This window comes from Dipodomys spectabilis, unplaced genomic scaffold (assembly GCF_019054845.1).
Source record: "Dipodomys spectabilis isolate Male_0828 unplaced genomic scaffold, ASM1905484v1 ptg000085l, whole genome shotgun sequence".
NCBI classification, from domain to species: domain Eukaryota; kingdom Metazoa; phylum Chordata; class Mammalia; order Rodentia; family Heteromyidae; genus Dipodomys; species Dipodomys spectabilis.
In genome coordinates, this window is record NW_024870762.1 from 7,912,424 (window position 1) to 7,929,063 (window position 16,640).

General features: G+C 36.6%; 1 protein-coding gene across 1 annotated transcript; it reads right to left on the minus strand.

Annotated features, from left to right (window-relative positions):
• Positions 1-3,763: 3,763 nt before the first annotated feature.
• Positions 3,764-4,705, minus strand: LOC122111408 (olfactory receptor 2B6). Its single transcript, XM_042684230.1, has one exon. The coding sequence runs from the start codon at positions 4,703-4,705 to the stop codon at positions 3,764-3,766; it is 942 nt and encodes a 313-aa protein (XP_042540164.1).
• Positions 4,706-16,640: the final 11,935 nt, after the last annotated feature.

A 16,640-nucleotide genomic window follows, 5' to 3' on the forward strand; every position in this document is an offset into this window, starting at 1 on the left:
CACTATAGTTAAGGTATTTTCCTCACCATTGCCACAAAATACATTCACAATCTTCTCATAACCCTAGCTCCTAGCAACTGCCTATCTCTTCTCTATAATTGTGTTATTTTATAAATTTTATCTAAATGTAAATAAAAAGCATTATTATTTGTATTGTAATACATTTATTATAATTTAACTACTATAATTTTTTCAGTACTGGGGATTTAACTCAAGATCTTGCATATTCTAGAAAACATCTCTGGGCTGAACTACCAGCCCTTTTCATTTTTATTTTGGTTTTTAAGATTTTGGAGATGAAATCTCTTGGAATTTTCTGCCTGATCTAATTTTGAACTGGGACCCTACAGGTCCCAGCTATAATTACAAAAATGAGCCAACAGGAGCCACATATTCACCCATTTTTAAATAGGTTTATTTGCTCTGTTAACTTCTACCGTGTTTTTTTTTTTTTACATATTCAGATAAATTACCTGAATGATATATATGCTTTGCAAATATTTCCATTGTATGTGGCTTGACTTTTTGCAAAGCAAAAATTCTTAATTTTAATAAACTTCAACTTATTATTCTATTTCTTTCATGCATTATGATTTTTGTGATATATTTAAGAACTCCTCATCAAAGCTGAGTTTATGTAATTTATATGTGTACATATATATGCATAAATTTTGTTTTTGATTTGTCTTTGTGACAGAATTTCCACTATAAAATTCAGGCTGGCCTAGAACTCCTGATCCTTCTGCCTTTGCTTTCCAAGTGTTCAAATTATATGGTCATATACCACCATACCCAGTACCTAGATTTTTCTTTTATGCTTTTGTATAAAAGGTTTATAATTTTGCACTTTACACTTAGTTCTAGGACCCATTTTGAATTAATTTTTTATAGAAGTATATAGCCTCGGTCAAGTTTTATTTTTTTACACATGGATGATCAATTATTGAAAATATCATTTTTTCAATTGTATTGTAATTATTCCTTAGATAATAGTCAAATATGCTTGTACAAATATTGCTTTTGTTCCTTTTTAAAAAATACTGTACATAGGGGTTACAATTACATGGGCAAGGGGGCTGGGAAAGTAGTTCAGTGGTAGAGCGCTTACCATTGCATGCATGAGGCCCTGGGTTCGACTCCCCATGCACCACATAAGCAAAAAGAAAAAACTCGGAAGTGGCGCTGTGGCTTATGAGCTGAAGAGCTGAGGTACAGCGCCCAGGCCCAGAGTTCAGGCCCCACGACCGGACCTTCCCTCCCCCCCCAAAAAAAAAAAAAATTGCACGGGCAAGCTAATCAAGCATTGTTGTCTCCTCCTTTGTTTCCCCTTCCCAGCCCTTCCTGCTCCCACCCCCTCGTCCCCCGCCACCCCTCCCCCACGCGCCCGGCCACCTTTATCCCCATTTAAATGGTTTGTTTTTACCCTTCCCCTCCACAAATTATACCAACATCAAATACAATGAAAGCAGGGGTTATACCGTGGGGGAGGGACATACAAAGCAACAAAGAAATCATCTTATAAATATGTTAGAAACAATTTCAAGAAAGGGAAAAAAAACATTTGAATACTTATCTTGGGGTTCATTTCACCTAACATCACCTTATCTGACCTTTTCTGCTTGTCTCAGACATATACTAGTTATGGCAAATAAGGGAAACCATGGCACCTATGTTTCTTTGGGCCTGACTTTCTTCACTTAATATAATTTTTTCCAAGTCTTTCTATTTCCTAACAAATGGGACAATGTCATTTTTTTGATGGAGGCATAGAATTCCATTGTGTATATATACCACATTTTCTTCATCCATTCATCTACTGAGGGGCATCTGGGTTGGTTCTATAACTTAGCTATGGTAAGTAAAGGAATTGCGTGAGCTTTTGTTCCTTATTCTGTTCTACTCATTTGTATTTATTATCTTGCCAATCCTGGGCTATCTTGATTTCTGTAACTTTATAAAAAGATTTCAAATTAGTGACGTAAAGTCCTCCTGTTGAGGCTGGGAAGGTGGCTCAGTGGTAGAGCCCTTGTCTTGCATGCCTGAGGCCTTGGGTTCGATTCCTCAGCACCACATAAGCAAAAAGAAAAAAGCTGGAAGAGCGCTAGCCTTGAGCTGAAGAGCTGAGGGATAGCGCCCAGGCCCAGAGTTCAGGCCCCATCACCGGACCCTCCCTCCCTCCCCCAAAAAAGTCCTCCTGCTTTGGACTTCTCCAGTACTTTTTCTTTTAGTATTTTTTAATTTTTTTTTAATTGTAAAGATACTGTTCAGAGGGGTTACAGTTACATGAGCCAGCTAATGAGTCCATTTCCTATCAAGCATTGTTACATCCTCCTTTATATTTCCCCTACTACCCCTTTCCTTCCCACTTCCCCAAATCCTCCCTCTCCTCCCAGCCTTTTTTACTATTATAGATGTTATGCCTGTTTAATTTTTGGATTTATGTGGTTGATATCTCTGAAATGTCCTACTAGTTTTTGATTGTGATTGAATGGAATCTATAGATCCAGCCAGGAAATCTTGTCATCTAAACAAGATTGAGTCTTCCAAATCATGAACATGGAAGATTTCAATAACAACCAATAGAAGCAAGTGGACATTCAGAGAACACTATGAATGAACAATTAACAACACCAGAACATGCATTCTCTTCAAGTACCCATGAAACATCAAGTGAAGTGGTTACTATAAAATACCATCAAGTAGGTAGTTTACAAACAACAGAAATTTATTTCTCAGAATTCCAGAGGTCAGGATGTCCAAGGTTAAGGTGCTGACATGTTCAGTGTCTGATGAAGGCCAGTTTACTTCTCTGGTGAGAAGGGGTTTGAGTTAGAGGTTAGGAGTTTAATTGGTAGTTTTTATATGTCAAGTTTCTTTTAGGGGATAATAAAAGTAGATGGTGCTATACTAAAAATGACTGGAATGACCTAGGTGCTGGTGGCTCATACCTGTGATCCCAGCTACTCAGGAAGCTGAGATATGACAATCCTAGTTTGAACCCAGCCTGAGAAGAAAAATCCAAGAAGAAAAATCTAATTCACTAGCAAAAAGCCAGAAATAGATGTGTGGCTCAAGTGATAAAGCATGAGCTTTGAGAAAAAAGCTAAGAGATTGCACCTAGGCCAAGTTTAAGGCACCTTATGAACATACACACATAAAAACAGATGAGGTGGCTGAGCGCTGGTGGCTCTCACCTGTAATCCTAACTACTCAAGAGGCTGAGGTCTAAGGGCCAGGGTTCAAAGCCAGCCTGAGCAGGAAAGTCTGTGAGACTCTTATCTCCAATTAATCATCAGAAAAATTGAAGTGGAGCTGTTGATTAAAGTTGTAGCACTCCTGCCTTGAGCAAAATTGCTCAAGGACAGAGCGCAACCCTGAGTTCAAGCCCCAGGACGATGATGAAGTATAATAATGCACAGGATGAATAATTTACATTGAGCAACCGCTCAATGAACACATGAAAGAAAGATATCCTACCTCCAAATGTCTACAATTAAAAGGGTCAGAATATGACATTTATGTAATAGTTTAAAGAATTGGGCTCAGCATTGGGTTTAGCTTCTTTCAGTGTTTTTGACCAACAACCTAAACCTGTTTATGAGTGCCTAGGAATGTTGAACTCCAGTTTAGGTTAAAGCCTGCAGTGAAATATAAATACCTGCCAAGGTCACAGATCAGCCAAGAAACTATACTTCTTTAACTTGACAAGAACAAAAGGAAGAGACCTAGTGGCTCTTTGAGCTTATCATCTTTCCCATATTCCTCATTTCTTGATTAAGAAGACTCTTGCAATCAACCTTTTCAAGGCTTCTTTTACTTCTTTGTTCCTAAGTGTATATATAAGGGGGTTCAGCATGGGTGCAATGATTCCATAGAAGAGGGACACCATCTTTCCTCGGTCTTTGGAGTTGGATGAAGGTGTTTGCAAGTACATAGATATAGCAGTACCATAAAAGAGTGATACCACTATTAGATGGGAGCCACATGTCCCAAATGCTTTTTGTCGGCCATCAGCTGATTGTATTTTCAAGACTGCCTGAGCAATGAAAGCATAGGATACAAGAATGAGAGTCAGGGGTAGTAGATGGAACAGTACACTTACAAAGAAAAGTTCAGCCTCATTTGCTGTTGTATCGACACAGGACAACTTGAGCAGAGCAGGGACTTCACAGAGAAAGTGATCTATGACATAGTGGCCACAGAGTGGTAGCTGGAGAGTCAGGATAGTCAACCACACTGAGTTACCAAAGCCAATGATCCAAGATGCAGCTGCCAACTGGAGGCAGAGCTTTTGATGCATGATGACTGAGTAATGGAGAGGCCGACAAATAGCCACAAACCTGTCAAAGGACATGACTGCCAGCAGCACACATTCTGTAGCCCCCAATGCCAGAAACATGAAAAGTTGGGCCACACAGCCACCGTAACTAATTACTTTCCTAACGCTGCATAAATTCACCAGCATTTGTGGAACAGTACAAGTGGTATAACAGAGATCCAAGAGTGACAAATTGGTAAGAAAAAAATACATGGGAGTATGGAGTTTGGGGTCCAGGCGTGACACTAGAATAATAGTCAGATTGCCAAAGATGGTCATGATGTAAGAAATCATGAAGATGACAAAGAGAGGAAACTCCAGCCATGGTTGATCTGAGAAGCCTAACAGAATGAATTCTTCTATGTTGCTTTCATTTGCCCAACTCATGACTGATGTTTCAACTCTTATTTCCTGTAACATAAGAATTAAAGGAGTCACTTTAAATAGTCATTAACTCTTTCAACCCTATAATCATTTTATTACCTGTTTGAAGACACTTATACAGGTGGTATTGCTTGTAATCTGAAAAAAATACAGATGGAAATGTTTAGAATTATCTATTTCCAAAATTAAATCATTGTATGCCTACATCCAAGCTAAAATGTTTTAAACTAAATTCTAGATTTAGACAATTTTTAAAAAATTTGTTCTTTGCCATATTTTTGGTCATTTGGTGAATCCTTGTTAGTACTACTTTCCACATTGCTAGCTATTATCAGAAAGATAACATAATAATTTCTATCACATTACAGTTTTGTTTTTCACTTTGAATCTGTCAGGTTGAGGAGATTGTTTTGTTACCTGAAACAAGTTATTGAGAGCATTTGAAAAAATAGGGTCTAACAGACACATTTCAAAGAAACAGATCTTTTGACTTTTAGGACCACATAGAAGAAGAAGAAATAGGGAAGTGGTGCTATGGTTCAAGTGGTAGGGTGCTAGCCTTGAGCTGAAGAGCTGAGGGACAACACCCAGGCCCAGAGTTCAAGTCCCACAACCGACAAAAAAAAACAAAACGAAGAAGAAGGAGGAGGAGGAGGAGGAGAAGGAGAAGGAGAAGGAGAAGGAGAAGGAGAAGGAGAAGGAGAAGGAGGAGGAGAAGAAGAAGAAGAAGGAGGAGGAGGAGGAGGAGGAGGAGGAAGAAGAAGAAGAGGAGGAGGAGAGGAAGAAGAGGAGGAGGAAGAGGAGCATTTGGAGATAGAAAAGGTAGTTTCAAATTCCTCTTGTAGGTCATTAATATTTTCTTCCTTGGATGAGTGTATGCTTCAGCATGTACCAAGGACTAGTGAGTTAACTCCTGTTGTCGTGACACAATTATTAAAATCAAATCATTCCATTCTCAGAAATGTTCTCATCTGGATGACTTTTTTTTGACAAGACCTTCTTAAGTATAATTTTGAAAAGTTAAATATTTTTCAAATTATTATTTAGGATAGGTCATCACTAAAATACTGTATTGTGTGTTCCCTCTAACCCGGCAAGATAAGCTTTCTCTTCTTGTCTGATCTGTCTTGAATCTCACATTTCTCCTCTAGAATTCAGCCAGAAGATTGACCCTCTAAGTAGTTTTGACTGCTAAGATTCAATTAACTAAATGTCAGCAATTGCAAAAGTAATAGACTTACACTGTTATTGTGCATACATTGCATTGTGTGGGTATACTGTCATAAGTGATGTCTCTCCATGATCCATTTATGAGAGCATAAAGATGAGGGGAGGAGACATTACTAGTAGGAAAGACAAGAGGGTGTAACAATAATAGGGCAGAATGTACTAAAGAAATGAATTACGTACAAGTCGTTATGTCGCAAACGAACTTTACAACTTCGGGGGGGGGGGGAGGATTGGATGGGGGGGGGCGGGGGAGGATGGGAAGGGGAAACAAAGGAGGAGGCTACAATGCTTGATAAGAAATGTACTCATTATCTTGCCCATGTAATTGTAACCCCTCTGTACAATATTTTCACAATAAAAAAAATGGAAAAAAAAGAAATGAATTACTAAAGTGATGTAATGCATTCATTTTTGCTTAATTTGGGACAACTTCTTATCTTTCACATACCCACTAATTTCAATGTATATCCATTTTTTTTTAATAAAAGGATATCTCAAAATGTTCAAATATGATTTTGTATTGCAAAGTTTAAAGTAATTTGAGTTATTCTAGTCAGTAACATTAGATTGGAAGGACTTGTTTACTGAAACAAGCTTGGAAAATATCTCCAAAATGCTAGCAGGTATGCTAACAAATGATCATTTACCTGGTGCCGACATGTGCCCAGTTGTGGCTCAAACAGTAAAAGGTCACACAACCTTTTTCTCAGCTCCTTAGTAATACTTTGTTTGCAGCATCTTCAGAGAATGTTCTCATTTTGAGTAGCAAGCTTTCTCTTGGTTAATATAGAAACACGTATTATCAGTGTGAAATAAAGACAATCAGACATGAAACTCAGCAACTGTGTCACATCATCAGGTAAGAAAAAAATGGACATTTTTGAAAAGCACTAGCGGAAAAGGGCTGTTTGGTTTTGATTTTTATAACTTCCAAAAATTGTTTTTGTGATGTTGGCCATGGAACAAGAACTTTTATTTAAAAATAATTCAAGATATTTCAATTTATGTTACCTACTGACTTGCCTGTATACAGGGTGACATTATACCCATTAGCTACATACTATGCTATTTTATCCCATGGTTGGGATTCAAGGGCTGAAGAATAATAAAGCTTAACAGTATTGTTACTATTGAAAGAACATTGAAATAAGAAAGATGACTATATTTACAATTAGGATCCTGCCACTAAATCACAAAAGTGCAAATTTGTCACGAATTGCAAAATGGCTTTGGAAAGCAATCCCATCCTGTATAATTTTAGAGTTTTCTGTTTTCAGTCAACATAAACATTGTTTGTTTTTAAGTTCTTAAATGATCATTTCTCTTGAATACATGAGAAACTTTTTAATACTACTTTGAACTCCTATTTTCTTGCTGGAGTGCAAGAGTAAAATACTAGAAGTGTTTTTTAAATACAGTATTACAAATTGGCTTCAAATACACAGAAAATGTAAAGTAAATGGATCCCTCCCCCATTTTGCAGAGGTTAGTGTTTCAGGTACAAATCTAAATTTAGAGGTTCAGAGATATTATTTTCATAAGATAGCATATAGCATATGGAAGATTAGATCTCCAGACTGCTCTGCTATTTAGTTTTGTTTTGCCAGGAGAGAGCAAATAAATGTGCAACTGCACTATAAGATACATAAATAGAACTAAGAAATGGACTCAATCAAAATTTTCAGAGTGCTATGATATACAGGTTATAAGACAACTGCTCCGAACAAATGTCAGCACCTTTTTTCCCAGTAAGTTTTACATGATACTTTTCAAAAGGTGTTCTACATACTTCCATTTTAAGCCTTAGAGATAGGATGGTTTAAGTCATTATGAACTTGTCCAAGATGCTTTGAATTCAAATTGAATTTATAAGAAACATGCAGATCCCACAAATTCTTCGTAAGACTCCCAAATGCTGGGATTGCAATGATATCCCCATATTTAGAGAGAAATGAATGAAAGAAAGAAAGCAAGCAAGAAAGCAAGCGAGCAAGAAAGAAAGGAAGGAAGGAAGAAAGGAAGGAAGGAAGAAAAAGAAAGAAAGGAAAAAAGGGAGGAAGAAAAAAGAAAGAGAACAAGAGAGAAGGTGAAAGAAAGAGAAAGAGAAGAAAGGGAGAGGAAGAGAAAGAAAGATGGGAAAGAAAAAGAGAGAATGAGAGAAAGAGAAAAAAGGAACATTAACATTTTTATTGTAAAGATGGATAATAATTCTGGCTCATTCCCTTGAGCCAGAATTATTTGCCTATGATATTACTTAGTGAGCGAGGAAAATAAAGGTAAGAAAAAGAATGAATGAGACCATCTTGATTATAAAACTGAGATTAAAATGTTGTAAACACAATTTGTATTGTATTGTATTGTATTATATGCCTATGTGAGATTACATAAGAATAGAGAAAAATAGAATGTTTAATAATCACTAAACAAGGGTCATCTGAAGGGAAGTGAGATTGATATCTATAGAAGTAGAAGAGTAAGTATTAAAATGGGGAAAGAATGGACTCAACCCATGTCATGCCTTAAAACTCCCCAAACTAACAAAAGCACTAACCTCTGAAAGTAATAGTAGGCATGAGGATGGAATCAGCCACAGGAATGAAGATGCTCATAATGTTTCCTCTCCCCCACCCCCACACAAGTTCTTATAATAAAAGAAATAGTATCTTAAAAAGGGGCACACAGGTTGTAGTGGCACATACCTGTAATCCTAGCATTTGGAAAGTGGAGGCAGGAGAATCTCAAATTGAAGGCCAATGCAGGTTAGCAAGACCCTATCTTCGGAAAAATCCATTAAAAAATCTATAACAAACAAAAAGAAAATAGAGGGTTAAACAAACCTCTAGTTTGAGATTATACCAAGGTAAATAAACTCAAAGTTTTAGTAGTCCAGAGTAAATATTTAAGCAATAGTACCCAATTATTAAAGGCCTGGAAATGGTAGTCTGCAGAAGATGTAATAATAATAATAATAGCAAATAATAATGTCCTACACTTATTTCCCATCCTCACCAATAACCTGTAACATATTTATACTTTTATCTTCATTTTTTCATATAGAAAAAGAGGCTTGGAGAGATTAAATAAATTCCCTTAACAGAATTTGCTAAGAAACCAGAGATACAATGAAATCTATATTCCGTTTTATTTAAATTGAAGTCCTCCTCTAGGTATTGCTTAAGAAAGCCTTGACAAACCCAATCCCTGCTCTTCTTATCATTTCCCAGAGGGCTATTCATTTAGCACAGCATATACTCTCTCTCTCTCTCTTTGTTGGGAAAGGTCTCCAGGAGCAATATAATAATGTCTGACCAATTACTTCTATGTCAGAATGGGAAAAAATTTGGTCGTAGTAATAGTTTAGTGACTAGTCTTGGGGGTTGGATCCCTCAGGGTTAGCTATCAGGAAGAAACTTCCTAGTAAAGAGGAATTAAACTCTGAGAGAAATACACTTGTCATAGTCCATTAGGGAAAACTATTAAGTATTTGAGAGTCAAAGTAAAAATCTGAAGGCTGTGCCCAACCCAATACTGACCTTGGATCAATATTGTCAAAATTTACTACCAGAGGATTATGGAATCTGAAGAGTAGCATATGAGAGAAAAATGAAGAGGATTTGTTTATAGAATTATTGTTACAAATGTACATGAGACAATTTCAAAAGGAAATAAAAAATGTGCAGGCAGATTTCTCCAGCATTCCTCACCCTTTCTAGGTTTTGAGTCATAGTTGAAAAACTTTTTCCTACAGACATTCAAGTGGAATCCAATCATTTCTTTGAAATATTTTTAAGATTTCATTTTTATTTAGATCCTTAATCCTCTTAGATTTTAGTGGTGATTAAATAAAAAGTGAAGATTTAATTTAATATTTTCTCCAAATAGTGATCCAGTTGTTTCTGTACTTAAATTTCTATTTTCTCAGAAACTTAAGGTGGCATAAACTATCATATATAAATTATCATATATATTTGAGTCTAATTCTGGGCCTTTATTCTACTGATTTATTCATAGACCAGCACCGCATTATTTTAATTACACAGTGATTGTTCATACTTCTATGAATCTTCTTATTCTTGCATTTTTTGATTTTTCAGGTAAACTTAATATGATCTTGTTTTAGGCTGGTACTTCTTTCAATAGTCATTTAAAAAATTTCTACAAAATGAAGGCAAAATTCTACAATATTACAATATTTCAATAAAATTTCTAGAATACTATAATTCTATAAATATTTGCATGTTTACTGTTTTTTTTGTTTTGTTTTTGATGTATTTTGATGTATCACAGCAGCCCTTTAAGAATGGCCATACTAGCTGGGTGCTGGTGGCTCAGGCCTGTAATCCTAGCTGCTCAGGAGGCTGAGATCTGAGGATCGTGGTTCAAAGCCAGCCAGGGCAGGAAAGTCTGTGAGACTCTTATCTCCAATAAACCACCAGGAAACTGGAAGTGGTGCTGTGGCTCAAGCGCTAAAGCGCTAGCCTTGAGCTGAAGAGTCAGGGACAGCACCCAGGCCCAGAGTTCAAGCCCATGACCAACAGAAAAAGAAAAAGAAAAAAAGAATAACAGTAGTTACACATGCTTTTAAGTGAAACTGAAAAATGGACAGGCTAAATCCCAAGTGGAGATGGAATTCTATTCGTTCAAGAAAGCCTGTTCTTTGCTGGGCACCTGTGGCTCATGCTTGTAATCCTAGCTACTCAGGAGACTGAGATCTGAGGATCGCCGTGAAAGCTAGCCCTGGCAGGAAAGTCCATGAGACTCTTATCGCTAATGAATCACCAGAACACCGGAAGTGGCGCTGTGGTTCAAGTGGTAGAGCGCTTGCCTTGAGCTGAAGAGCTCAGGGACAGCACCCAGGCACAGAGTTCAAGACCCACTCCGCCCCACCACCCTACCCCCCAAAAAGTCTGTTCTTAAAACACTTTACCCTTGCCCCTGTGGATCTCCATGACATCAAAATCGACTGCATGCGTCTTGGATATGGGTATCTGACATTTGGGGAAAACCAGAGTGGCTTTGTGGTATTTAATTGAAACCCAATGTTAGAGGTCCCAGTGAGAACTCTTGGCACATTGAGGCTAGAGCTGCATATGGTATATTGTGGAAGGAGCATAACTAGTAAAACAAACAAACAAAAACACCCCTACAACAAACTTTAGAAACTGATCTTTCTAATTGCTAAGGCAACTGCTTAATATTGTATAGAGACTGGTACAATGAGGGGGCAAAAGCAACCGTGTGAAAGCATACACAATGTGAAGAGGGTTATTCAATCTTTCTCATGGGAACTGAATGCCCATGATTCTTGAGACCAATATGAAGCTTCTGCATTTTCCTGAGTGAGCTGGATGACAAGAATTCATGGTGTGCTATGAGGTTTAATTCTAGCATATTTGGAATTGGCCCGAACTGATTTACCAAAATCAGATCTTTGAGATAAGACCTGCCATAACACCAACTCTAGTCAAGATATGACTTGTTTGTTGATAAAAATGAAAGTAATGATTTGCCCCTTGTCTCGGGGAAACTTCCAGAAGATTCTGCTAGATGAGGGCATTAGGCCTGTGGGATCAAAAGGGAAGTCCCATGTTAGAATGCATCTCAGGTTCCATTTATAAGGAGACCCATGCATATATAAGTGGTCTCTAATTGGAAAGAGAAAACAGAGGTGAAAGACACCTGCAACTCATGCCTGGCTTCTCAGAACCCCCTGAATGTTCTCTGAAACTCTAAAACAGCTTTTAATGTGTTGCGTAGCTTGAATATGTTTGCATTTTTTTCTTGAAATAACTTTGAGATGTTTAAGAAGTGTTATATTGGGCCTATTAGGTTTTCTTTAACAACAGTAGCCTAACTACTACTGGTATACACAGAATGTTGGGTTTAAAATGGAAAATAGAGGAATTTTCAGAAGAAGCTTTTCAGAAAGGAAGTCTTCATGGAGAGCAAATTTTCAACTGAACACTTAAAAGGCAACATCTCTTCAAAAAATACTTAGAGAATCTTTCTGAGTGACAGTCTTATGCATTTTCATACAACATGGGTTATTTAGTTAATAGGAGGAAAGGGAAAGCAAGGGAGAGTTGGTGAGACCAGAAAAGAAGATTTTCTCTGAAATGATAAGCAAATGTTAATGTAAGGGAAACAGTAAATAGCCTGTAAGGGAGAAAAACAAAATTACAAAAACAGTTTCTAATTAGATATGTCTTAATACACTTCTTTCAAGTATTAAAATGGCACTTGATTTATTCCACTGTTCTAATATCCTTGAAGTGTTCTTGATAAAACTGTAATTTCTTCTCCCTATTTCAGAGTGAAAAAGAAACTAGAAAAAAGCTTGCAAAATCCCATGCTTTAAGCCAGCTGACCCTCAGCATCGATGCTCATGTCCTTTACCTTTCCTCATTGCTATGAACTCTTGCTGCTCCTATTTAAAGTCAAACCATCCCTTCATACTCTAGATCTTTTTCCTTTTCATTTCCTTAAATCACCACTCTTGCAATTTTCTTCATTTTCATTTCTTTTTTTTTTATGGGGGGTGGGGGTCCGGTCGTGGGGCCTGAACTCTGGGCCTGGGTGCTGTCCCTCAGCTCTTCAGCTCAAGGCTAGTGCTCTACCACTTGAGCCACAGCGCCACTTCTGGCTTTTTTCTTTTTTTGCTTATGTGGTGCTGAGGAATCAAACCCAGGGCCTCATGCATGCAAGGCAAGCGCTCTACCACTGAGCCACCTTCCCAGCCCCATTTTCATTTCTGCATATCTTTTTTACTGCTGTGTCATTCTTTTCCTTCCTTTTATAAATATGTAATTTTCTTATCATATCCCTTTCCTACTATTATCCATTTCTCTGGCCTTCTTTATAGAAACAGTACTGAGAAGACTGAAATTCACTCTCTTTCATATCCTCCCTTTCCCTCTTACACACTCTCCAATCAGAATTCACCTGACCAGGTTCACTAGTAGCTCTCAGGATTACTAAAATTCTCCGTCCGTTTGCAGACTCAAATATCACTTGGTCTGTATCCACATTTTTGACAGCTAATCACTCTCTCCCTTTGGCAAATCTTCTCTTTCTTGCCATGTTGGTTCATGCTCTCGATCATCTTAGTTTCTTTCTCTAGTTCTTTCTGTTCTTCCAGACCTTAGTATTGTGAATACTGCTCCCTCTACTGGGGGCCCTCATCCTGCAGATACCTGTGTTCATTTTTTCAGCTCCATCAGGTATTTTCTGGAGTGTTCTAAGGTCTTCTCTGATTTCTTCCATAGCCTTCCTCATGCTCCTTATCATCATACTTCATTTGTGCCACTCAGACATTATTACACAGTTTTTCTTTTTATTTATTTTTGTGACAATACAAACTCAAAGTAGTAATTGTTTATTTTGTATGTAAAAGTTTATATATTTTGTACGAATATTTAGAATAATGGCTGTCACACTGTAGGTACTAAACATAAATATGCATATATGTGTATATTATATGTAAATACATATATGTATATATTAGCATATATACACATGCTAATATGAATCAATAAGGAAGAAAAAATTTGAACCCAAACAAAATATATGTGAAAATTGTCTTCAGAGCCAATTTTCAAGTCAAGTTGAAAAACGATCTGATAGTCTGATCAATAAGCACTTTATTGAACTATGCTCTCATAGTTTTAACATAAAATCACAATATATATAAACAAACACACAGAAGCATATAGATAATATTTATTGTTCTTAAAGGGAATTTAAGCACCATTGTCATGAGAAATGGAAAATCATACATAGTGAGTAGAGTCCTGATAATATTTTGGCCTTCACAATCCATCTTTTTATTCAAAAGATTAATCTATAAGAATATCATGAATTAGTAAAAGGAAGAATACACAGGGGATAAATTGATGATTTTTTCCTATTTTTTATTATGAATACTATTCTGCAATTCTCATGAGAAGTCAGGATAATTAGAGTATGTTTAGTCTACTTGACTTTACACCTAAATAAACTAAACTTTGTAAACTGCTCAATAAACTAAAAAGTGATGTTGGGCTGTGGTGATGTTATTAAGGACATATTAAACTTTTCTTTGTTAAGTCTGATATCATTATTCCCTATAACCTATAGCAATAGTTCTAAATATTTTAGTGAAGAATAAAAGACGTAAATCTTGTGGAGAAAAAGTCAAGGCTTTAAGAAAATTAGTAAGGAACTCTACTAAGATACTTCTGAAATCAATCTCCCTATAAAAATATATACTCCTCTCTCTTGATTTCTTGACTTCATTCTAAGATATTAATGTGAAAGCAATGCATGTCTAAACAGTATATATAAATGAGATAAAAAATATTGTAACCGTTCTGTTTAAAGAATGATCCCAAAGGATTTATTTTAAAATGGATAGTAAATTTATGCCATTAGGGAACACACTGAAAGATTATTTTAGTAGAAGACAAAAATAAATGATAAGTATAAGTCATAAAATTCTGAACAATGCCTGAATTTAATGATTCTCCTTTGTTGGGAAGAAATGGAATTGGAGCCAGGGCCTTGCCCATAGGCTTTACTCATTTGTTTGTATTTTCTTCTTCTTTTTTTATTTTATTTTTTTATTTTTTGGGTCCGGTTATGGGGCCTGAACTCTGGGCCTGGGCGCTGTCCCTCAGCTCTTCAGCTCAAGGCTAGCACTTTACCACTTGAGCCACAGCGCCAAATCTGGCTTTTTGTTTTTTGCTTATGTGGTGAGAATCGAACCCAGGGCCTCATGCATGCAAGGCAAGCGCTCTACCACTGAGCCACCTTCCCAGCCCTTGTATTTTCTTCTTGAGATTGTATCTCACCAACTTTGTCTTGGGTTATCCTCAAAGTCAAATCTTCCTGCCTCCACCAGTTGAATAGTTGGGATACAGTTATATGCCCAGATGATAATCCTCTTAACTAAGCATCATGGTCCAACATCATGGTTTACTTTTTTCATGAAGTAGGAAGCACAAAATAAATCTAATTCATTCTTTTCTTCCTTCCTCTGGGAGTAATAGAATGCCTTCCATGACTTAAAAAACAAAATTAGAAACCAAGTCTTAGAAGCCCCATCTAATCCTCACAAAATCTACTTTAATGTATCTGCACAAAATAAAAGGGCTAGTGTCAGAAATAAGGAAGCATTCACATTGTATTTGACAGTGCTATGTTTTGAGGCAAATTTGTTAGGTATACATTTTCTAGGACCTCTAGATTAACCTCATCTTTCTTAACAAATTTGAAGAAGCTCAAACAAGAAATAGCTAAGTCCATCTTTAGTTAACCTCCTACTGATGCCACTGGCAATGTTCTCAAATTTTATAATCCTTTTTTTTTAATTGTGAAAATACTGTACATAGGGGTTCCAATTACATGGGCAAGGTAATGAGCACATTGCTTATCAAGCATTGTTACCTCCTCCTTTGTTTCCCCTTCACAGCCCTTCCCATCTCTTCCCATCCCGCCCTCTCCCCCGTCAGCTCCCCCCATCCACCTCCAAAGTTGTATGTAGAAGGTTTGCAGATATTTTCCCAAGTTATGAGATAGGATTCATCCAAATAATATGTTAGATCTGTCTTTCACATGGCTACTCTTTCAATACAAACCATTCAAATCAATTTCAGTGTGACTGAGAGGTATTGTCACTAATGTAAAAAGTGACAAAATCAACAGACAGAGAATAACGGATCATAAAAATACCAAGAGTGGGAGGAGAAGGTGGCTCAGTGGTAGAGTGCTTGCCTTGCATGCATGAAACCCTGGGTTCGGTTCCTCAGCACCACATAAACAGAAAAATCTGGAATTGGCGCTGTGGCTCAAATGGTAGAGTTCTGGCCTTGAGCTGAAGAGCGCCCAGTCCAGAGTTCAGGCCCCACGGCCAACCAAAAAAAAAAAAAAAAACAAACAAACCAGTAGTTCCTTCAAAGCTTACCTTATTTCTTAAATAGAAATATCTGGGAATAGTGGAGATTAAGTTATCTTCAAATATTTAAGCAAAAACTCCCCTTAGACTTCTCATTGATAAGGATTAATAGGGAATTGAATATTAATAAGAAATTTTCCCTTCTATATAAAACAAATACTCCATTATGCTGATTTTCATTTTTTCTTCTTCATTCTTTATTGCATCAAAAGGTCAAGCATGTATATTATTAAGCTCAATTACGTAAGTAACTCAAAATATGCAGGATCCATGTATCAATTATGGCATCTGAAGTGCAAAAATTAGATAATTGAACAATTAATTTTGGCTCTCAATCAGATATTTGGCACTAAAAAGAGCACATTTAAAATTTTCTAGAAAAAAATAAGTATTTTTCCTGCATGACTTCTATGATCTTTTTTTAACAAAAATTATTTATTGAGGACCTAGTAAGTATAAAATGATTATGACAAATTTGGTGGTGATTGCATTTATGGCTGTTTTTTTTTTTACTAACATAAATCTCTGTGTTTTTACAAACATAAATCTATTATCCTGATTAAATCGTTTGGTGGTGAATGCTTAACTTAGAGGAACTTGAGAAGGCTCACATAAGTGATTATCAACTTGGGAGGAATATTCCATTTCCTCAACCTACCTAGTTGAATTTCTCATCTCATTTAGTACCTCTTTTGTCTGTAAGTCCAGAACATCCCTTCATTTGTTAGGTCTAATGACCTAACTAGAAGATGGCAATCCCCAAATCTGATCACTCTG